Here is a 22,766-nt window from a genome sequence, read left to right as displayed (position 1 = left end):
CAAATGTGCATTGCTTTCTGTCAGTCTCAGGAAACCCATTCCCTTCCCAGCCTATCTCAGAAACGGAGAGCGGTGGCTCAGTGGCCTCTGGCTCTGACACGGCCCCTTGATGGGCCCACAGTGGCCCCTCTGCCCTTGGCTCTGATGGCTTCCCAACAGATGTTCCTCTTCACATGTAGTCCTAATAACTCAATCAGTTTAAAAACGAAAAAACTAAAAAAGCAAACCATGCTCATTGCAAATTATACTGAAATGAAACACAGATAAAATGCAGTAATTTCCTTATCCCATAGCCCTCCTCTCCCTAAATCCTCTATCACCCCACGCCCTGCTCCTGCCCTAGCGAGCCAAAGTTCTTGCTGTCTTGATGATTTGCAATTCTCTGCATGACTCTGCCTCTTGGGTTTGTTTAATTAGAAATAGGCTGGGAAGTGCTTCCTATGCTCTGGCATGTTAATTGCTTATCAGAGAAGGAGAAGGGGTGGCAGCATTTGGTGATGGAAATTTCCGCTCTCCCCATCTCAGGGTTTGTCTCCATGGTTCTCTCCCACCCCTCTCCTTGCCTCCTGCACTCTGCCTCCCTCCCTTCCTCACTCTGGTCATTGTCACAGCCACAGAGACTCTTGGGGGCCAGAAGCAGGCCCAGGGGCCAGAATTCAAACTGAAAAGGAAAAACTGTCCCCTCTTTCACCCTGTCCCTTTTCTTGTCCATCTTCTCATATCCCAGCTGGTCGCCATGCCCAGCTGGCTCCGAGGAGATTCCAGAGCAGAGCTCCTTAACTGCACTCAGTACTCAGAGGATTATTTTCCTTTCATTCCTTTCCCCCATATTATTGTTATTATTTACTTTTATTTTTTACAAAACAGGAGAAAAGAGTGAATCGGGTTGGGGGAGGTGACACATTTCTCCACAAAGGTACAAAATTGCCTATAGAAAGTCAGCTTCGGAATGCCGAGCCCGGGCTGCTGAGATGAGGCGTTCCTGGGCATCCCTCTCCCAAATGTCCTTCGGATCTGGCTGCGGTCACTCCCACATTGAGGGCAGCCTCCCCGAGGTGAGATGGAGAGGCCTCCTTTAGCCCTTGCCCAGGAGGCACAAGAGCAAGCGACTGAGACTGTACAGGGAAAGAGAAGAGGAAGGGGTGCAGCCCGGGGACACAGGCGGGGGACAGCCAAGCCAGGCCCAGGAGCCTCTGGGCAGGGAGAAGATGGGGAGGCAGGAGGCTCTAGCCAGAGTCCCTCCTGTTCCTTGGAGATGTTCCTCAGAATGGCAGCAGAGGTGCCCCTAGGAGGTAAGGACAACTTTGTGGAGGCCGCAGAAGCACCCCCAGGGCCATAAAGCCCCATCTGTCTTGGCCCAGCTGCCAGGCCTCAAGCACGTGGGTCCATGTCCCTTTCCTGGCAGGGCATCTGACCCAGACTGCTTCTCTTTTGGTAAAAAGTAGTCCTAGTGGTTTCTCTACTGCTGAGAACAGGCTGAGCTTCAAGAATTTTGAGACAATGGTGGTGACAGTGTCTCCCCTTCTGAGGAGCTGGGCAGCTTCCTCCCTGGATTCCAGGGCAGGACGAGGGGAGCAGACACAACCCGGACAGAAGGGGCACTCCAGCCCCAGAAAGCCCAGGCTGGAGGGAGAGGCCGCCTCCCACCCACCCCCTTCCTGGGTTGGCCTGTGCCAAGGTGGGCCGCTAGCCCAGCTGCCAGGAGGAGGACAGCGAGAGCCAGGATGGCAATGAGCCCAGGACGGTCCCCTAAGGCTCTGTGGCAAGAAGTGGCCTCTTTGGTCCTGGCCCATACACAAGCCAACTGGGTGTGGGCATCAGCAAAGGCCACTTGCAGGCAGGCCCAGTACTCCGTGGCCTGAAGGAGGCGGGTAATGTTGTAGCTGTGGGTTCCCCGAGGCAGGCGGGCCAGAGCTGTGGCCCCCTGGCCCCGGAGGGAGGAGGCGCTGGACCAGGTGAGGTTGGTGGACACTGTGTTGGGTGGGGTGACCCAAGATAGCAGGATGTGATAGGGGTGGGTCTCCTGCACCCGGAGCTCCAGCCCCCGTCCTTCGTCCCTGCCTGGCTGGAGGAGAGCACGGCCCACAACCACACTAACCGTCTTAGTGTCAGCCCCCACCAGGTTCTGGGCCACACAGGTGTACAGCCCTGCCTCTTCCGCTGTCACCCTCCGCAGCTCCAGGGTCCCCTCGGGGTACACCCGGTACCTCCTGCCTGCATGGGCAGGTGTCAGTCGAAACCCAGCTGGAGTGACCCAGTAGATCTCGGGTTCGGGTTCGGCCAGTGCCCGGCAATGCAGCACCATGCTCTCTCCGCTGGCTACTTGGAGGCTTGGGGGGAAGCTTCGGGGGGAGATGAGGGGCAAACAGTGGTCCGTCATCTCCCGGAAGGGCACCTCACGGACTGGGCGGCGCTGGAGGTCCGGAGGCTCCGCGCATAGGGTGGATTGCGGCTCGATGAAGCGGACACGGGTGCCCGTGGCATTGGCCCAGCGGATGACACAGTCACAGCGGATGGGGTTGCCGTGGAGACCTACCTCCTGCAGGTTGGGCAGGGACTCCACCGTCTGCTGGTGCAAGGCACTGAGAGCGTTGTTGTTGAGCATGAGGGTCTCCATCTGGGGCAGGTGGTGGAAGGCGCGGGGGTGGATGAAGGACAGCCGTGGGTTATTGGTGATGTCCAGCTTGGTCAGCTCGGGGAGGTTCACCAGGGCGAACTTGTCGATGGAGACCAGCTCCTCCATGTTGTTCAGCCCCAGCTCCTTGAGGTGCAGCATGTTGGCAAAGTCCCCCGGCCCTACTCGCTGGAGCGGGTTCTTGTTGAGGTCTAGGAACTTGAGCCCGGGCACCTGTTCCAGTGCCCGCCTGGGCACCCGGGCCAGCTGGTTGTCGTAGAAGGAGAGGCTCTCCAGGCTTTGCAGCCCCTCCAGGGCATAGTCGGAGATCTCCCGCAGGTTCATGCCTGCTAGCACCAGGCTACGCAGGTTGGCCAGGGGCCGAAAGTTCATGTCCAGGATGGCATCTACCTTGTTGCCGCCAATCATGAGTATCTCCAAGTTGGGCAGCATTTCGAACCAGCGGCTGTCAATGGCTCTCAGCAGGTTGGAGTTGAGGTGCAGCCTCAGCAAGTTGCTGAGGCCGGAAAAGGCCCTGGGGGCAATGCGGTAGAGCTGGTTGTGGTTGAGATAGAGTTCCTGTAGGCTGGCCAGCCCTGCAAAGCTGTGGTCCTCCAGCCGGGTCAGCTGGTTCTCCTCTAGGTGCAGGCTCAGCAGCTGGGGCAGGGCATGGAAATCACAGTCGCGGGCATCCGAAAAGCTGTTCTGGGAGAGGTCCAGCTCTGTGAGATTGGCCAGGTAGCCCAGCTCACTCTGGTCCACACGGACAATGCTGTTGCTCTGCAGGAGCAGGGTCTGTGTGCCTGCGGGGAGCGCTGGGGGGACCGCCGTCAGGAATAGGTCATTGCAGTCCACAGTGGTAGCCTCACGGTAGGATGAGCGGGGCGTATACCAGGGCCGGATCTGGCAGGCACACTGAGGGGGGCAGGGCACACGCCAGGGTACCACGGGCACAGCGGCAGTGGCACCAGCCACCCAAGCTAGCAAGAGGGGGGCCACGAGGAGCCTCATGGTGGAGCTGCAGGGCAGGGGACCATTCACGAGAAGAGTCTGGAGTCCTGCTCTTCGTGTTTTGCAGGGTAAGGGTCAGCAACCCTGCCAGGGCCCAAGGAACCACCCTCCCAGAGCAGTCATTCTACACCAGGTGTCACTTCTTGCCCTCCTGGATATGGCTTGTCTTCCTTGTCCACTGGGGCTGGGCCTGCTCACTCATTGCCAGGCCCCATCAGGGGCAGCCCTGGAAGAAGAGGATGCAGAGTTAAGGAGGTTGCAGAGAAGCAGTATCTACCCCTCCTCCCATGTTTGTTTGTTTGTTTAAAACAGAGTCTCATTCTGTCACCCAGGCTGGAGTGCAGTGGCACACTCAGCTCACTGCATCCTCCGCCTCCTGGATTCAAGCGATTCTCTTGGCTCAGCCTCCCAAATAGCTGGGATTACAGGCATGTGCCACCACCCCTGGCTAACTTTTGTATTTTTAGTAGAGACGGAGTTTCTCCATGTGGGCCAGGCTGGTCTTGAACTCCTGACCTCAAGTGATCTGCCCACCTCAGTCTCCCAAAGTGCTGGGATTACAGGTGTGAGTTACTGCGCCTGGCCCCTCCCGTATTTTTTGACTCAACAAGCCAAAAGAGCTGCAGAGGTCATGGCCAGGACCGTCCTCAAGGCTTTAGTGTCCTTTTCTATGACCTGCTCACAGAGCAAGTGACTGTGAGTCTTCAGTGAAGGAGAGGAAGGTGTGTGTGTGTGTGTGTGTGTGTGTGTGTGCACATGCATGTGTGTGTTTGAGAGGCAAGGAGAGTGGATGGGCTGAAATTATTGTTATCTTCAGAGTCCTTCTGAGCCCAGAGAGATGTAAGGTAGGTTCTCTAACCTTTCTTACCTCTTTCCTCCCAGCCTCCTTGGCTCACTGGGTAAATGGAAGATAAAATGATAAGTTTCCAGAAATTCCTCTGGCAGTGTAAGTGGGAGGTGGGTGAGGATTGGTGGAAATAAGTACAACAGCTTCTAAAACCTGGGATGGGCTCCCCAGGACTCTAGAGGTGAAAGGCAGCAGACCTGATCCACACCCAGGCAGGCTGGGGTGTTCTGCTGCCTAGGATCCTCCGGGTGGGGATACTGCTGTGGTGTTTGCCAACTTCCTCACCCCGGAGGCAGGAGGTTTTCTCCTTTCCCAACAGCCTGGCAGAGTTGCCCAGCAGGAGGCAGTGGAGTTAAGAAGCCTGGGTCTGAGCTCCTCAGCTGTGCAGGTAAGGCCTTCTGTGACCCGGCCCCTTCACCTGGCTTCTCTTGTCACCACCCCACTTACCCGCTGCACACAAACCTGAGGTTACCGTGACATGCCACCCTTCTGATGTCTCCTCCTCATTGTCTTCCAGACAACTCCTACTTGTTCTTCAACGCTCAACTTTAACTTCAGTCACCACCTGCAGAAAGCTTCTCCAAAACCTCCCCACCTGGCTAAGGGGCTGGCTTTATGCTCTTAAAGTACTCACGCTTCCTACTGTCACAGTTCTCACCACACCATGGGAAAACACCTCTAACTAGAGACCTGTCTTGCCTCTTGTGCCTGTAGTACAGGATGGGTGCCCAGTGTGTGTTGATTGTATGAATCAATCTCTGTGACTCCAGAGCTCCTTTCCCCAGGAGATTGGACATCACCCCTCCAATCGAGAATCTGAGCCACTGCTGTTTCCTCCATCCTGAGTGTGAGGAACCTATCCAGTTTCTCTCTTAGATCCCAGGGCCATGGAGGCAAGTATAGCCTTGGCCTAGAACCAAAGATGGAAACAAAAAGGGGCCAGACTATGTTGCCTTCTTAAGCCTGTTCTGACTCCTGAGTGGGAATCTGATTCCAGGTAAGTTTTTAGCTACAAGTGTCAAGGAAATGCACAAACACTTACTGAGCACCCACCATTGCTCAGGACTCTTCAAAGACTCTGAATGTCTTTTTTCACATGACCCTCATAACAGGTATATGAGATAAGCACTCATACCTCCAGTTTGCAGATTAAGAGACTGAGGTCCTGAAGAGGTTAAAGAACTTGGCTCAAGTCACATAGCTGGCGAGCAGCAAGATACAAGAATCAACTCAAGTCCAGGGGGCTGTGTGCCGTTTACACTTCACATCTGTGCTCCCAGGTCTGTCTGGTCTGACTCTGCCCTGGGCTTCTGGAGGGTCTGGGATGTACTGACTGCCAAAGTTGCAGGCCATGTGCCTGTTCTTGTCCCCTGGGGTGATGACTCCTTACCAGGCAGCTGCAAAAAGCTTGGAGCTATGTCTCCTGCCACTATCCAGGCAGGTGCCTCTCAGTGGGCCAGAGGGGTTCTTCACCTATCTCATCCTGCTTCCAGGTTGTAGGGCTTGGGAGGGGAGTAGTTGGAGGCAGGATCCCCTTCCCTGAGCAGGAACACAGCAAGCCTATTTACATTTGACTACTTCCCACTTTCCCCTGCAGCTATTTCTGAAGGTGGGAAAAACAACCGTGACTTAAAAGGCATAGAGGTTTTGCGTAGGGGTGTGTGTGCACTGACACGTAAAACTCAAGGTAAACAAACACACGTGCACACATGCCTGCATGCCTGCATACATGTCCAAGGGGAACCCAGCTACCCAAGCCAGTGTATGGGGGTCAGGAAGTGGGGAGGGAATTTTGTGGTGTTCTATGTGGGTGGAAAGGAAGGAGGGAACAAGCTGAGTCTCCGAGAGGTCCCTGTTGTGGAACTGGATCTATGGCCAGTAGTCGTGCCACACTTACATACCAGAGACCACTGACTGCCACCTAGACCTGCTGTGAGAGAGCAGACCCATCAGCAAATAGATCAGGACCCAGATCTCAGCCCTACCACTCACTACCCAAGCACCTGAGGCAAAGCTACTTGACTGCTCTGAGCAACCATTTCCTGTATTACATTAGCTTGTCACTGGAATTAAATGAGCGTGTTGCGCACAGAAAGAACTGGACAAATGTTAGCTCCCTTCTAGCTCCAGTCATCCCTCAGGGTTAGGAGGTTCTCCAGCTATAGGGCTTCTTAGGGGACAGTAGAAGTTGGCTCCTAGGGCTCAATAAGTTAGCAAGTGCCATGCTAATTGGGGAGGCAGGTTCAAAAACACAAAACAACTAGGAGAGCCCAAGACATTTCCCAAGTGGAGAGAAGGGTGAGGGCTGGAGGAGGTGGAGAGGGGTCTTCAGCTGGGCCCCAGCATCTCCCTGACTTTTAGACCCTACCTGAGTCCAGTTTCCCTTCTTCATCAACACTTGGTTCTAAGCGCTCAGTCAGTGCTCAACTGCACTGAGGGGATCAAGGAACCATTTAAAACTTAATTGAAACCCTCCAGGCACTTGCCTTTCCCCTCCACCCGAGACTGTTGCCCCTTCCTTCCCTCCCCTGGTTGGGCTGGGTGGAGGAGGCAGAGGTTGTGGCTCCTGGGCTAGGAGCCTGGGGCTGGGCCTTAGGATCCAGAGGCAGTGACTTGAAGACTCATGCTCACACGGCACCTCTGACCCCAAGGCTTGGCAAAGGCCCAGGCAAGTCCACCCCCTCACTGCTGAGCATGCAGCCCTTTCCGGGATGCAGCTCAGAGCTGCCCACTCACCTGCCATCACCATCTAAGGCTGCCTTGCACATGGCCCGCTCATGCAGGCTGATCAGCAGTTTCTATCGGGGAGCTGCAGAGAAAGCTAACTGTCTTTCATCTGTAATCTCCAGGGGTGATCAGGAGTTCAGACTGTCACGTGTATACTTTCCCCAACTGGATTCCAAGCGGCCTGAGGCAGGGGCCATATCTTACATGCTTTTTGTGTCCTCAGAGCACCAAGTGTAGGATTGAGCATGTAGCGGGTGCTTGAGAGTGGCTATAGTGAAATGCGTAGAGAACACGCATTGCATTTAATCCCCCCAACAACCCTGTGTGTAGGCAAGAAGGGATTATTTAGCCCCATTTTGCCAGGGAGGCAACTGAGAGAAACATGAAGTGATTCATCAGAGGTTGCACAGCTTCTATGCAGTGGGGTCAGGATTCAAACCCAGGGTCTTTGACTCTACAGCCTGCCTCACCAGCCCAGCCAACGCAGATCAGCGCCTGTTTTACAGGAGCAGAGGGCAAGGCTGCCTCAGTTGCAAATCCCTTCAGAGAAAACCTGGGTCCTCAGGTCCTCCGCCCCACCTGCCCCCTGCTGGGCCCCTCAGCTGCTGTTCCTTGACTCCTGCCTAGAACGACCCCCTTGGGGGACAGTGTGGGGAAGGACACTGTTCCTGTGTGTGTGTGGCTGGGCCTGGAACCACAGGAACAAACAGAGCCAGCTGCTGCACACAAACCTCAGCCTGCCTTCTGAATGCGGGTTGTGGGCTGCTTTTTGCGCAGTGACTGCTGGCCAGCTGTGGGCTTCAGTGACAGCAGACAAAAGCCCTAGAGCTGTATTCCAAGAAGCAGGGTTGGTTGCCCACTCCAAGGGCAAGTTTCTCTCTTGGAAGGGCTGGTGCTGCAAACCCTGTCAGGCCTATGTCCTCCAGGCTGTTTCTGTGGATTTAGCAGAAACTGTGGAATTAATCCGCTACGCTCCTGATTAAACTAAGACCTTTGGCAAAGGTCTGAAGGAAGAGTTTTGGAGAAGCTGTTGGTGCTTTCTCCCTTCCCTGCTTCTCAGGCCCGGGCCCCAGCACAGCTCCAGTGCTCCTGACTGGTATTGGTGGACACAGAGTCTCCTCTCCTCTTCTCCTCCCTCCTCTCCCTGGCGGTTCCCTGCCCAGCCCCCTGGGAGCTGAGGGTCCGGAGGGAGGGTGGCAGGCAGTGATCGATTGCCTGGCCTTGGCTGCTTCAGTGCCAGGACATCCCTCTCCCCCCAAAGCTGCGGAGACAGATGGGCGGCATAATTGAGTGTAGCGTTGATAAACTCCAGCCTCCTCACCAGCAGATAAGTGCTAGGTGGGAGGGATGCTGAGGGTGAGGAAGGCCAGTCCTCCATCTGCATACCTGGCCTCCAGCTCCTCCTGGGAGGTGAGCCTGGCCCCTCACTCCCACTTCCCATTTAATCACACATAACCAGAACCTCAGAGCTGGAAGAAACCTCAGAGCTGGAGGAGACCTCAGCCTCAGCGTTTATCTGCTCTTCCAGAGTCTAATTCCATAAATAACTTATGTGAAGGAGGAGTGGTGGGGCGTGAGCCTGGCTCTGCTGCTCACTGTGTGACCTTGGGCAAAGTACTTAATCTTTCGAGCCCCAAATCCCTGAGCTGGGAAATGGGGATAATGCCTGCATCCCTTCTGGAACTGCTGTGAGGAGTATGGGATGTAAGGTGCACGAAGTGCCTGTTAGTTCCCTCCATTGCTTCCCAGCATTGTGGCCTCTCCTTTCATCTTATCATGCATTGGGTTGGCGCAAAAGTAATTGCGGTTTTGGCCATTACTTTTAATACTAATACCTAATACTTCTCACTTCTCAATTTTTGTAATAAACTTTAAAAAATATTGTTGAGGCATAACATATGTACAGGAGAGTACATAAATGTCCCTGATCCCAACATGCATAGGTACAAGTGCAACCACCACCCAAATCAAGACATACACATTCCCAGCACTCCAAAATCTTCCTAGGTACGTGCCCCTTCCCAGTCAATATCCAGCCCCAACCTGGAGCTAACCACCATCCCAACTTCTATCGCCACCAAGCAGTTTCATCTGGAAAACCCAGAATTCCCCTTCGTTTTCCATGACAAGTTGGGACCAGGGTCTTTGGAATTAGGTTACTCTGGCATTAAGGAACTTTAAATCCACTTCATTCCTCCTCCTACTTCAAAGTGGGCTATAGCTTCTCCGTCTCATGTTTAACCTGTGATTTCCAGGAAGAGAGGCTGATTCTTCTCTCTCTTTCTAGAGTTCCCATATCTAAAAATTGCTCTCAGCTTTGGGGCTCAGCTCTGGGCAGCATCCTCATGGCCTGGGCCTGGGAGTGCCATGCTACCTTGAGGGAGGATGATGTGGGTGACCTCCTGGCCCCTGTGCCCCCTAGGCCTTCTCATCACAGAGTTCCAGGACACTAGGCAAGAGGATGGATTGGGGGTGGCCAGGAAAGAGGGGCCCAGACCTGCACTAACCACCTGTCCCCTGGGCCACTCTACTCGGCAGTCTCAGAGGCTCCTCCCATTCTGCTTGTCCTAAACACAACATCTCCTCCCACCATCTAGCTGTGCTGCATTGTTCCCATTGCCATCAGCACCATCGTCCACCAAAGGCTGGAAATGCCCATCCTCTTCATCTGCCCTCTCCCACCTCATACCCCTCACCAAAATGCTCACACTTAACCTTCTCTTTCCACTTCTGGCCTTGTCCCATACGGTGGCCTCTTTCTTTCAGGCTCTCCTGCTCACCCGAGTGAGCCACACTTCCCTCACTGCCTCTCATTCCCAGACACGCTGCACTCTGGCTATTTTTCCTTCCACAACTCGGGCCTCTCACTCTGCCTGCCACGCCCTTCCCCAACTTCAACTCTTCAACTTCTCTTCTGCTGTGAAAACCCATCCCAAATGCCACCTCCCCTGTGACGCTTTCCCTTAGAGAAGAGTGGTTCCTCCCACAGCTGCCCCCGAGACTCTCTGAACAAACCACAGTGGCAGCTTCCTCACTGTTAGGCCGTGAGTCTGTCTTCCTAACCAGGCTGAGAGCTGCTCGAGGGATGGATGGTTTGTTATGGATTTTTGTGTCCCTAGAGCCTAGTGTCATGCACTTTCCCTTGCAGGACTGAGGGGTACTCTGCCGGGAACTGTGAATCACAACCCATTAGTAGGTCATGAAAACAATTTAACGTGGGTCACGATCTACATTAAAAAAATGATAGAGAATATCAGACTGCATTGTATGCAGCCAGACTAAGCATTGTTTTGAGATGCTCCCCCTGCTATTTTATACACACACATTTGTGCACTGGGACATGATACAAGGCTTTTTCTTTTCTTTCTTTCTTTTTTTTTTTTTTTTGCCTTGGGCTGTAGCTATAAAAGCTTGAAAACCATTACCCTGAGAATCTCTCTTTTGGGAAAATGAGTCCCTTCAACTCTAGTTGACACCACTGGGATGCTAACAGAAAGCAAAGTCTCAGAGGAAAGATGTGGCATTCCTGAGTGTCTTCCATGTACCAGGACTTCTATTTGCTAGCCACTTTATATTCCTCATCCCATCCTTCTGCGAGGGACATACTTTCCAGATGAGAAACCTAAGCTCCACAAAGCTAAGGGGCCGGACTGAGGTCCCACAGCGAGCGTGTAGAGGAGCCAGGATCCGAACCCCATCACCAGCCCTTGCCAGTTCCATGATTTCGGTGCCAGCGCTCACCTGACCTCCAGGGCTGTCATGGTGGGAAGGGACTGGAGGGCATCTGCTGGGCAAAGGTGAGGCTTCTTTTTTCATACTTGCCCTCCCCTCCTTTCTGGGATGAGAGGGATCAGGGTTCCAGGAAATCCCCCTTGTTGGGCCTGGGAGGGGAGGGACTGTCCCCAGGCAGGAATCTCTGTCTTCCCAGGTCTCCTGGCTGGCCCAAGCAGAGAGTGTTAGAGCTCTGCTGCCTGGAAGGCAGCCTGCCTCATTATTTCTTAATTAGGAGTGGAAGGTGCCAGTAGGTAGCACAGAGTCATTGCTGTCTGCGTGCACTGCACCAAAAAAGCCTGCAGGGGAGCCGAGCCAGCCTGCTGGGGGCACGGAGGCAGCTCCAGGCTGCATCTCACTGCCACTTGCTGCCAGGCTTTTGCTGATCCTCAGAGGAAACTTTTCTGACCCCCTGCACCATCTCCTGGGTTCCCATGATGCCCTAGTGTGCCTCCATCCTAAACTGGCTGGCTGGCTGTCTCCCCGACCAGACTGTGAGCTCCTCTGAGGCAGGAACTGTACTCCAAGTTGCCAGTTCTTCCAACAGTCTAGACACAGTGGTAGCTCAGAGGATATCAGGAGAAGGAAAGAAAGAGGGAGGGAGGGAAGAAGATAAAGGCAAGGCAGGCAAGGCAAGTGGGGAGGGGGCTGGCTGTCTCAGAGCTCAGGTGGCTCCATTGCCTATGGGGTGGGCAGTATCTGGGCTCAGACCCTCTGCCTCCTTCCTTCCTGACAGGAAGGAGACAAGCATCATCCCAGAGCCTGTGTTCCCTGGGCAATACCCGGTCACTACAGGCATGGCCTCTTCAGCCCTTCCTTGGTCACTGGCCCCCAGGTGAAGAGGGCATTCTTCTCTGACTCAAGTTCTTGCCTCTGGATTTGCCATGCTCCTATGACAGTCTTCACCCTTCTGAAGCTCTTTCCGGCTCCCCTTCCAGAAATCCCGCAGGTTCCACCGACCTCTCTGAGAGCGTAGGCGAGTGGTTGAACGGCGGGCTTTAGAGACAGTGTGGCACCAGAGTCCTATGCTGGCTGTGTGATCCTGAACCTCCTCACTGAGATTCTCATCTGCAAGATGGAGACAGACCTGCCTCATAGCGAGGGGGAATCTGAAAAAGATGTCTAGAGAGTGCCTGGTGCTCATTAGAGTTTCCTGCCCTTTTTATCCACTTTGATTTCTTAGAGGCACATTTCCCTGGCAGGGCTTCGAGACCACCTTTGTACTAGGCCAGCATCAGGCTGGCCTATCAGGGTACTCAGTCTCTTAGGTGGGCAGCCTCTTCCTTGGAACCTTCCCAGTGCAGGTGACACTCCTTCCTAACAGAGCTGCCCTGTCTGATGTCAACTATAAGCACTCCCTGCAGTCTCCAACCGGGATCCTAGTTCTAGTCGTCAGGACGGCTCTAGGACTCAGTTCATTTAAAGATCACTGGTGTTGGACACAACGCTCACCCAATAAACAACTCAGCACCAGCTCCTCCTGGCTTAGGGGAGCAGCTTCTCTGCTTCCCCACATGCTCTCCAGAAGGGTCGAGAGTGCCCCTCCCCTACCAGAAGAATTCTAAATGTCCCAGCTGATGGCTTCCCATAGACGTTCCATGCTGGCCACAGTTGCAAGCCTCAGATGGGCAGCCAAGCCCAGTGCTGACCCATGAGCTTCTCCACCTCTCTGCATCAGGAGTCAGGTCGGGGTGCTGAACAGACCCTGCGGCATGGCTCCTCCAGCAGTCTGGGCCCCAAGACATCCCTTTAGCCCCAGTGGATCCCTGGAACAGAGGCGAGGGCACGGGGGAAGGGGAAGGAAGACTCAAGAGCAATACAAGCGATAGTCTCTCCTGTCCCATGCCTTCGCACATGCAGGGACCTTGCCCACAAGTCCCCTTCCTCACCTGTGTATCTGGGGAATTCCTTTCCATCTCTGAAGTCACAGTTTATGCTGTACCCCTATGTGGTCTTCCCTGACGACCAGGCTCCACCACCAACTCAAAATAATCAGTCCCTTGCTCCTTCCTCCACCCTCAAGAATCCACATCCGCAAAGAAAATGTGCTATGTATACACTGACATGATTTGGCTGTGTGCCCACCCAAATCTCCTCTTGAACTGTACCCCCATAATTCCCACATGTTGTGGGAGGGACCCGTGGGAGATAATTTGAATCATGGGGGCAGTTTCCCCCATACTGTTCTCGTGGGAATAAGTGTCACAAGATCTGATGGTTTTATCAGGGGTTTCTGCTTTTGCATCTTCCTCATTTTCTCTTGCCGCCACCATGTAAGAAGTGCCTTTCACCTCCTGCCATGATTCTGAGGCCTCCCCAGTCATGTGGACCTATAAGTCCAATTAAACCTCTTTTTCTTCCCAGTCTCAGGTATGTCTTTATCAGCAGTGTGAAAACAAACTAATATATGCACCATGGAATACTACACAGGCATCAAAAGAACATGGCCTTTGCAGCAGTGTAGGTGGAGCTGGAGGCCATTGTCCTAAGCAAATTCAAGCAGGAACAGAAAACCAAATACCACATCTTCTCATCTATAAGTGGGAGTTAAGTATTGAGCACATATGGACATAAATATAGGACCAGCAGACACTGAGGACTACTACAGCGTGTGGGGGGGGGGTTAAAAACCTACGTATCAGGTATATGCTCACTACCAGGGTGACAGGAGCCATACTCCAAACCCCAGCGTCACGCAATATTCCTGAGTAACAAATCTGCACATGGATCCCCCTGTACATAAAATAAAAGTTGAAATAAAAAAAATTCACATCAAATATGACGCTCATCTTCTCTCTCTCAGACTGCGAGCTGCTTGAGGACAGGGACAGTGGCTTTATGGCCCTGGATGAATATAGGGAAGCACCACTGCTTTCGAGGTGAATGAGGCCTTAGTTAAGGAGGTTTGGGTTTCCTGCCTCCAAGTGTCAGAGGTACTGAGGAAAGGACCCTCAGGGCAGGGTCAGGTGGGGGTGAGTGAGACCTGGTCAGAGGGGCTGGGCTCTGGTGGCTGAGGAGAAAGGGAGGCAGAGAATGGGGAGCAGCCCAGCTAAACATGGAGATAGGCCAAGCCCCTTCTAACGGAAAAGGAAAATGAAATCAGAATGAAAATTGATGAGGCGGAGAGAAAAGGAGACTCATTTCATCAGCAGGTTTGCCAGACGAAGCTCTAGATAAATCAAGCCGTGGAAGGAGTCCTGGTCTCGGGGGCGCTGCCTGCTCCCTCTGTCAGCTGTCCAGGAAGCCTGGAGATAAATGGCTGCAGCTGAGGCCCCGAGGCGGGTTTGTCTTTCCTTCCCACTAACCTCAAGACAATGGCTTGCCATCCTGGCCACCTCCTCCAATGCCCTGGCCATTCCCTCTCCCAGGCCTTCTCCTGTGCCCCTCCTCAGTCCCACAGACCTCTCCCTGGGCAGTCCTCTGCACCCCGCCTTGCCAGGGCAGGCCAGTGGACAGTGTTTCTCAGAGACTGCTTCCTGCCTTCCACCCCTCACTCATCTCCAAAGCCAGATGGGGGAAGCAGAGCTGGTAGACGCAGCATGGGACAGGGCTGGCTCTACTCCCGGCTTGGGGACAGACTTTGGATGGTGTCTTCTTCCTTCTCTAGGCCTTGGGTTTCTCATCTGCAAAATGAGGGGGTTGGGCTAGAGCAGCGGTTCTCATACTGTAGTCCATGGACCAGTAGAATTCACATCACCTGGAAACTTGCTAGAAATGCCGGTTCCTTGGCCCACCCAAGACCTCCAGAAGCAGAAACCCTGAGGGTGGGCCCTAGTCACCTGTGTTTGAACAAGCCGTGCAGGTGGTTCTGATGTACGCTGAAGTTTGAGGATTGCTGGCTAGCTAATCTCTAACCTCCTCTCCAGCTCAGATTAGAATTCTACAAACCAAGAAGAGTGACGCCTAGAGTGTTCAATCTAATATATATATATACATGTGTATATGATGAGCTGCTTATACGCTGACAGATTAGGGTGGGTATTCAAGACTTCCCTCACCTCCTCTGTCCTGGCCACAAGGGAACTCTTATCCATTGAGCATGAACTAGAGCCCTGACCTTATCCCAGGCACTGTAAGTATGTGAGGGCTGCAAATACAAAGTTATGGGGGAGGGCAGGTGGGGATTCACAGGTTAGAAAGAAAACCAAACCAGTCCACTAGAGGATGATAAAAGTTGTCACACAGCAAGGGCAGCAGGGCACAAGCTAGGGAAGACGGCATGATTCTACCTTGTATAGGAAGTTAGACAAACATTCAGAGGAATTTACTAAAAATCACTGTACACTAAAAATGGCTGAATTTGATGGTATGCAAATTATACTTCAATAAAGCCATTGGAAAATCCACAGGGGTAGTGTTGCTGGAATCCACAGGCCAGTAATGCACAGATAGGAGGCACTAGGAGCAAAGGTCCCGAGATTCAAACATATGAGGTGAATTCCAAGCAGTGAGTGGCTCCCCTTGGGGCCTGAGAGTGTGGGTGACGTGATGAAGACGGCGGAGCAGCACGCCAGAGGCAGAATGGTCTGGACACAATAGCCAGGCAGAGGCCAACCAAAGGAGGCATATAAGGCAGTAACCAGCTGGGCGCAGGAGCTCACGCCTGTGATCTCAGTGCTTTGGGAGGCCAAGGGAGGCTCATTTGAGTCCAGGAGTTTGAGACCAGCCTGGCCAACACAGTGAAACCCTGCCTCTTCCAAAAAAACAACACACACACACACACACACACACACACACACACAAAAAAAAAAACACTTATGTGGGTGTGGTGGCTCATACCTGTAGTTCTAGCTACCGGGGAGGCTGGGGTGAGAAGATCGCTTGAGCCCAGGAGTTCAAGGTTGCAGTCAGCTATGACTACACAACTGTACTACAGCCTGGGCAACAGAGCAAGACCCTGTCTCTAACAATAAAAGCAAACTCAAACCCAAACAAACAAAAGGCAATAGCTACAACAGCCATCAATAATAATAGGTCGTTCAGATCAAATGCACCTTGCAATGAAAATTATTCCATATTGGCCGGGTGTGGTGGCTCACACCTAAATCCCAGCACTTTGGGAGGCCAAGGTGGGCAGATGACTTGAGGTTAGGAGTTTGAGACCAGCCTGGCAACAAGGTGAAACCCCGACTCTACTAAAAATACAAAAATTAGTGGGCCTGGTGGCATGCACCTGTAATCCCAGCTTCTCAGGAGGCTAAGGCAAGAGAATCACTTGAACCCGGGGGGTGGAGGTTGCAGTGAGCTGAGATCGTGCCACTGCATTCCAACGTGGGTGACAGAGTGAGACTCTGTCTCAAAAAAAAAAATTCTTCTGTATTCACAATACTATGTTGCTATGGTCTGAATATATCCCACAAAATCCATGTACCGGAAACTTATTCCCCAGTGCAACAGTGTTGGGAGGTGGGGCCTTTTTGGATGTGTTTAGGTCATGAAGAAATAAATTACTATTGTAAAAAGGCTTGACAGAGAGAATTTGTTTTTGTCTGTACCTTCTGCCATATGAGGACGCAGCATTTGAGGCACCATCTTGAAAGCAGAGAGTAGCCCTCAGCAGATGCTGGCACTTTGTCTTGGACTTCCCAGCCTCCAGAACTGTAAGAAATAAATTTCTGTTCTTTATGAATTACCCATTCTGTGGTATTCTGTTAGAGCAGCACAAATGGACTACAATGTATGTGATTCTCACGGTAGCCCTCTGAAGTCAAAGGGGCCATTATCCTCATTTTAGTGGAAAGAAGATAAGTGACTTGTCCAAGTTCACACCTAAACAAGTAACGAGGCTGAGGCTAGAAGATACAGTATGCTTCCAAGTCCAGTCTTTATTTTTCCAGTGAGAGGGCAATGATGCTAATGGTAGTCATTGACTGAGCACTGGTTAGTAGCCAGGCCTTGGGCTAGGTGCCTCACCAGAGGGATTGTGTTGAATGCTCACAGTAACACTGTGATGTGGAAATTACCAGCCTCACTTCTCAGATGTGAGAGGAAAGGTACCCAGCCCGGAACATTCAGTTGGTAAAGCCAGGACTCAAACTTGCTTCTGGCTGGCCCTAACACCTGTGCTCTAAACCCCAACCCCACATCACCCTCCTCCAGCCCCCGCTGCCCAGCTCTCCTTCCACTTCCTCAAGCCTGGAATAGAATGAGGAGATTTCCAGTTGACTTATTCAAGCTCCGTTGGGCCTGGGCCAAGCCAAGAGAAAGAAACTGGCCCCTGGCCTAAGCTCAGCAGCCCTTCTTCAAGAGAAGGCCCTTTCCAATCTGGCAGAGGCTTCCTCTCCTCCACACCCATCCGTGCCTTCTGAGCCCAGTGCACCCGCTGTGGGAGCAGCGGCTCCCAGGGCCTCCAAGCCTGTGGAAGGAAATGCTTCCATCTGTGATCAATAACAGGCATAATTCAATGACTGCGGCAAGTACAAAAGAGTGTAGGTTAAATCAATATTTAGAAGCTTTGAAATTAAACTAATTAAGAGCAAGCCTTAATGATTTTTACTGTCTGGGAATAAAAAAGACAAAAAGCCCACCAATATTTCTTGATTTTACTTTAGTAGCTTGTAATAATTTGGGAAGAGCAGAAAATGAAAAGTGCTCTCAGCCAGCCCTACATCCTGAATTGCAGGGGAGGGAAGCACCTGGTCCTTGGGAATAGAAGACGTGGAGGAGAGAACGAATGGGATGGAGCCCACTGTGCAAACAGCATGTTGTAAAAGGCCCTTGGCTTGGAAGTCAGGGACTGTTATGGGTTGAAGTGTGTTCCTCAGAAAGATATATTGAAGTCCTAACCCCCAGTACCAGTAAAGATGACCTTATTTGGAAATAGTGTCTGAAGATGTAATCACCTGATGATGAGGCTATTATGGAAGGCCCTAATTCAATATGACTGGTATCCTTTTAAGAAAAAAAAAAATCCATGTGAAGACAGAGGCACACAGGAAGGTGCCATGTGCCATGGAGACAGATGGAAGTGCTGCAGCTGTGAGCCAAGGAACACCACCAATTGACGGCCACCACCAGAAAGCAGGAAGAGGCAAGAAAGAATCCTCCTCTACAGGTTTCAGAGCGAGGATGGTCCTGCTGACACCTTGACTTTGAATTTCCAGCCTCCAAATCTGCAAGACAATACATTTATGTTGTTTCAAGCCATCCCAGTAACATAGGCACCCTGAGTTCTAGTTCCCACTCTGCTGCTTTCTAATTGTGCAAGTTTGGGCAAGATGCTTTATCTCTATGAGCCTCAGTTTTCTCTACTGAAAAATGGGAATAAGACTAGTACCATCTCTTTTTTACAGAGATGTACAGCTAAAATGAAACTATGAGTGTGAAATACGCATGGTGAACTGAGAAGTACTAGGCTCACTGCATAGTGGGAAAAATCTGGGAAGGGATTCAGGAGCCATTGGTCAGGTGGGCAGGAAGTTTCCTGCCTACTCACAGGACCATTCTAAAGATCCGATCAGATCACAGGTGTGAGTTCACTCTGTTTTGTTAGAGATATATGCATAAAAGGTGTTTTTGTTGTTCTCAACAATGATCTTATTTGCTGACTACCGAACCCTAGTTTTCTCATCTGTAAAATAAAAGCGTTGAACAATATTATTTTAAAGGTATTTTCCAGCATTATTCTCTGGGCTTATATATATTTACATATAAGTAAATATTAATATATAAATATTTTAAATGTAATGTGTCTTGGCAGCTCCAACCTTGTTCTCATCCTTAAACCTCTCTCCGCAGCCCACTGCAATTCAGAGAGGGTGTCATCCCAGCTCGTGGAGAGAGGTCAGGACTACTCTGGAGCCTTGCTCACCTCTGTTCCTTGCTGCAGGGGTTAAGGGAGAGAGAACCACAGCAGTTGTCCAGTCCTCTCTTGAGTGTACCAGGCATGAAGGGAACAGGAAACCATGCAGGCAGCAAATATAATCTCTATCGATCACGAGATGGCTGGCATCCCAAGTCCGGCTGGCTCCCAGAACTGTTCATCTTAAATAAATGTTCCTAATGACCCACTCGTACTTAACACCAGAGCTCTGTCTTAAAGTGCAGTGGAAAAGGGCAGCTGAGCAAGGAGCTGCTGCTGCTGTGCTGAGCCTCTTCCTTAGCTGCAAGGGTAGAATGTTCTCAGGTGGTCTCAGAATTTTGGAAGGAGCTGTACCTTGCAGCAGTGAGAATTCCAAATGGAAGGACCAACCTTCCTGCCATGTGACAACCAACATTCTTTCCAGACAAGTATCACTGAACAGAATGAGCATCTGTTGGCACATCGCCCTCACAGGGACAGGCAATGGCAGCAGCATCACCAGGATGACCATCTCATTATCACAACGCCATCGTGAGATTTACCTCCACCATCACTACGGTCCGCCCACCTGCAGCTGGCCATCTCTGTTAATGTCACCAGCCCCATCTTTGCCGTATGAATCCCCTGCTCGCTGCCATGACCACACTCACTTAACACCTTCCACGAGCATCATCATTCTCCTCCAGCCACTGTCACAGTCCTGGTCATCATAGCTACCCTGATCACCATCAGAACATGCATATGGCCTCATTGTTGTGATGTGTACAGAACCTGAAACAGACGCAGCTTCTGTAATTGGGAAATACACATTGAATAATGAGACCCCCAATGATGCTAACATGAAAATAAGTGGATTCACATGCACACAGAGGGGCACACTCAAAGAAGGATGACCATGGACATACAAATGACAATCATTTGCATCCTGTTATCTCCGTTCTTCAACTCTGGCTGCACCATAGAATTACACGGGGATCTTTTAAAATATACGAATGCTGGCCAGGCTCATACCTGTAATCCTAACACATTGGAAGGCCAAGGCAGGAGGATTGCTTGAGCCCAGGAGTTTGAGACCAGCCTGGGCAACATAGTGATCTGAAAGACTTAGGGGCATCCGCACAGAGCAGAGCTGGCCAACTGGTCTTTCTGTGGGCAGTGGGCTACAAGGTGCATGCCTGTAGTCCTAGCTATTCAGGAGGCTGAGATAGGAGGATTCCTTGAGCCCAGGAGGTCAAGGCTGCAGTAAGCCATGATCGCACGACTGCACTCCAGCCTGGGAGACAGAGAGTGACTCTGTCTTTTAGAATAAATAAAATAAAATATGTTGATGCCTACTTCCCACTCTAGACCAATTAAATCAATCTCTGAGGTATAGGATCCACACATGTTGTTAAAAAAAAAACTTCCCAGGATTTCTTTGTAAACTTTATATTTAAAAAAAAAATTGTAAGCAAAAATTGAACCCCATAGTTGTTGATACTGAAATATTTAGGGAAAAGTGTACTGATGTCTGTAATTTACTTTGAAATGCACCAAAATTAAGATGGATTGATAGAGGAATGGATAGATGGAGAGAGATGTGATAAGGCATGTCTAATAAAAAGGTTAATGGTAGAGTCGAGGTGGCGGGTAGATGATTGCTCACTGCAAAATTCCCTTGACTTTGCTGTATGTTGGAATTTTTCATAATAAAGTATTGGGGGGAAAATCCCCAAATGGTTTGAATGTGAAGCCAGGACTGAGAACTATTACTTCTGAAGGAAAAATCCATAAAGCAAATGAGCTTCTCTTTCCTCTACCGTCCACATGTGAAAGAACATTCCTACTTTCTCATCAAAGCAGTCAGATCTAGCCCAATGCTTCCCCGCCCTTCTCAAGCCAGGGCACATATAGACGAGAGTAATTGTACAGTGTACTGGGGAGAGGGTAGTGGCTGCTGGTAGCCAGAGGGAGCGGCTTGGGGAGACGCTTGGCTGCCCCAGGCCCCACAGGGCTGCCCTGAGTGCCAAGGGCTGTGCCTGACGCCCACTGTCCACAGCCAGACCAGCTGACCAGCTCTGCTCTGTGCAGATGCTCCTGAGTCTCCCAGTTCTAAAACACAGCTCAGCATTCTTAGCAAGGATTAAATCCTTTCCCAGACCAGAGTCTGCCTACTGCAGCATGTGACGTGTGTGTGTGTGTGTGTGTGTGTGTGTGTGTCTGGGGGCAGTCACTGAGAGGGTGGTAGAGAGGACTCTGCGGGAAGGCCCCGACCCCCGGGCCTCATCTGTATGCTCCTCCACACCCCGCTCACCCTGTGGGGGAGTGCCATGGCAACACCGTGCTCTTTAAACACAGGAGTTTGTGCTGCCATCGCAAAGCAGCACTAGGCAATTTAATTAAGGAGCTGGCAGCAGACAAACTTTGTGAGTTAAAGGCATTTTATTAAATCCCATTGTATTATGCAGCTCAGTTCCCCCAGGAGCTGCGGAGCTGGGGGAGGACAGAGGAGAATGTGCTAGGGTTTTCTTTTCCTTTCCTTGCTTTTCTTCTGGTCTCCCTCCTGCTTTGTGAAAGCATTCACTGAGTGTAGGGGGACCCCAACAGTGATTGCCTGCTCTCCTCCCCGCCTCCCCTACCCCGAGCATCAGGCCTTGGCATGACGCCTGCAGGCAGAGGCCTGGGGAATATAATCACCAGCGCTCATCTCACGCATTACTGTTCGCAGAGCCCGAGCCCTGTCGTGGTGATCTGGGGCCAGGCCTCCGACCTGCTTTAGTGTTCACAACAGGACTCAGCTCTGCACTTTTGTGCACCATTTCATTGAATTCCCCCACACCGTTGGAGGCAGAACAACTGGCACCCCTATTTTACAGGCAAGGAAACTGAGGCCTACAAAGGTGAAGTAACTTGCCCAAGGTCTTCTAAGTAGTACATAGCGAGGAAGCAATCCTAGACTCGCCAAGAGGTCATGTGGAGATCTTTAGGGCCCCATGATGCCTAATCTGTGCTAAGTGAAGCAGGGCTTCAGGGCTTTAGGGCTCTCAGTGAAATCCCAGACCGAAGAAGCTATCTATCTGCCTGGCTAGTGGGACGCCACCCCCAGGCTCCTGCTCTCAGGCTGGGGAAGGGTTGTTGGGCTCCGTAAGCCTGCTGAATGACCCTGCCCTGAGATGGCCATCCCCTGGCAGGGCAGCCTCAGCTCCCACCTTTGGAAGTCCTTCCCCTGTTTGCAAGTGGTGGCACGGCCCCCTGGGTAGCTCTGGAGAGGGCCACAGGCCTCCAGGAGGCTCCTGGCCATAAGGGCCTGCTCAACCTCCTTAGCTGGTCAGCCTGGCTTGATGGAGAGAACCCAGGCTTAGGAGCCCAGAGCTGTGCATTCCAGTGCCAGGTCTCCACTGAGCAAGGGGTGACACGTCTTTTACTCTACAAAGATTCATTGAGCCCAATCCTGTGCACAGGATCACAGAGATGAATAAGACAAGGTGCTGCCTCCAGACATGTACAGAGGAACATCCTCCTGGGCTCAGTTTCCTCAATTCTAAAATGGGAGTAGTGGCCGGGCATGGTGGCTCATTCCTGTAATCCCAGCACTTTGGGAGGCCGAGTTGGTAGGATCTCTTGAGGCCAGGAGTTCAAGACCAGCCTGGGCAACATAGTGAGACCCCATCTCTATAACAACTTTTTTTTTTTTTTTAATTAGCCTGTTGTGGTGGTGCACACCTGTAGTCCTGGCTACTTGAGAGGCTAAGGCAGGAAGATTGCTTGAGCCCAGGAGGTGAGGCTGCAGTGAGCTAAGAATGCACCACTGCACTCCAGGCTTGGGTGACAGATGGCACTGTCTCTAAAGTAAGCAAGTAAATAAATAAATAAATACAATTTAGTTAACAACATATGCCTTGTATAGCTAAAATAGATGCCATAAAATTAGCTAATTTCATTAAGGGCTTACTCTCTGCCAGGCCCTTACCATTCACTATCTCTTTTAATCCTCATAAAACTCTATTATATTATTA

General features: G+C 51.7%; 1 protein-coding gene across 5 annotated transcripts in view; it reads right to left on the bottom strand.

Moving 5' to 3' along the window:
* Positions 1-804: 804 nt before the first annotated feature.
* Positions 805-22,766, bottom strand: part of LRRN2 (leucine rich repeat neuronal 2) — a 76,436-nt gene continuing 54,474 nt past the window's right edge. For 3 of the 5 annotated variants that reach the window (XM_050763384.1, XM_050763363.1, XM_050763394.1), the window contains 2 exons: positions 16,466-16,568; positions 805-3,851 (listed from right to left, as the gene is read on the bottom strand). In XM_050763384.1, the coding sequence (XP_050619341.1) occupies positions 1,484-3,625 (2,142 nt within the window). In that variant the 5' untranslated portion in view covers positions 3,626-3,851; positions 16,466-16,568 and the 3' untranslated portion in view covers positions 805-1,483. The remainder of the gene's footprint in view (positions 3,852-16,465; positions 16,569-22,766) is intronic. The other 2 variants (XM_050763404.1, XM_050763374.1) reach the window with 1 other exon arrangement.

The sequence above is a fragment of the Macaca thibetana genome, chromosome 1 (genome assembly GCF_024542745.1).
Source record: "Macaca thibetana thibetana isolate TM-01 chromosome 1, ASM2454274v1, whole genome shotgun sequence".
In the NCBI taxonomy this organism is placed as follows: domain Eukaryota; kingdom Metazoa; phylum Chordata; class Mammalia; order Primates; family Cercopithecidae; genus Macaca; species Macaca thibetana.
Note: the sequence above shows the minus strand (reverse complement) of the source record. Positions and strands in the feature narration are given on the sequence as shown.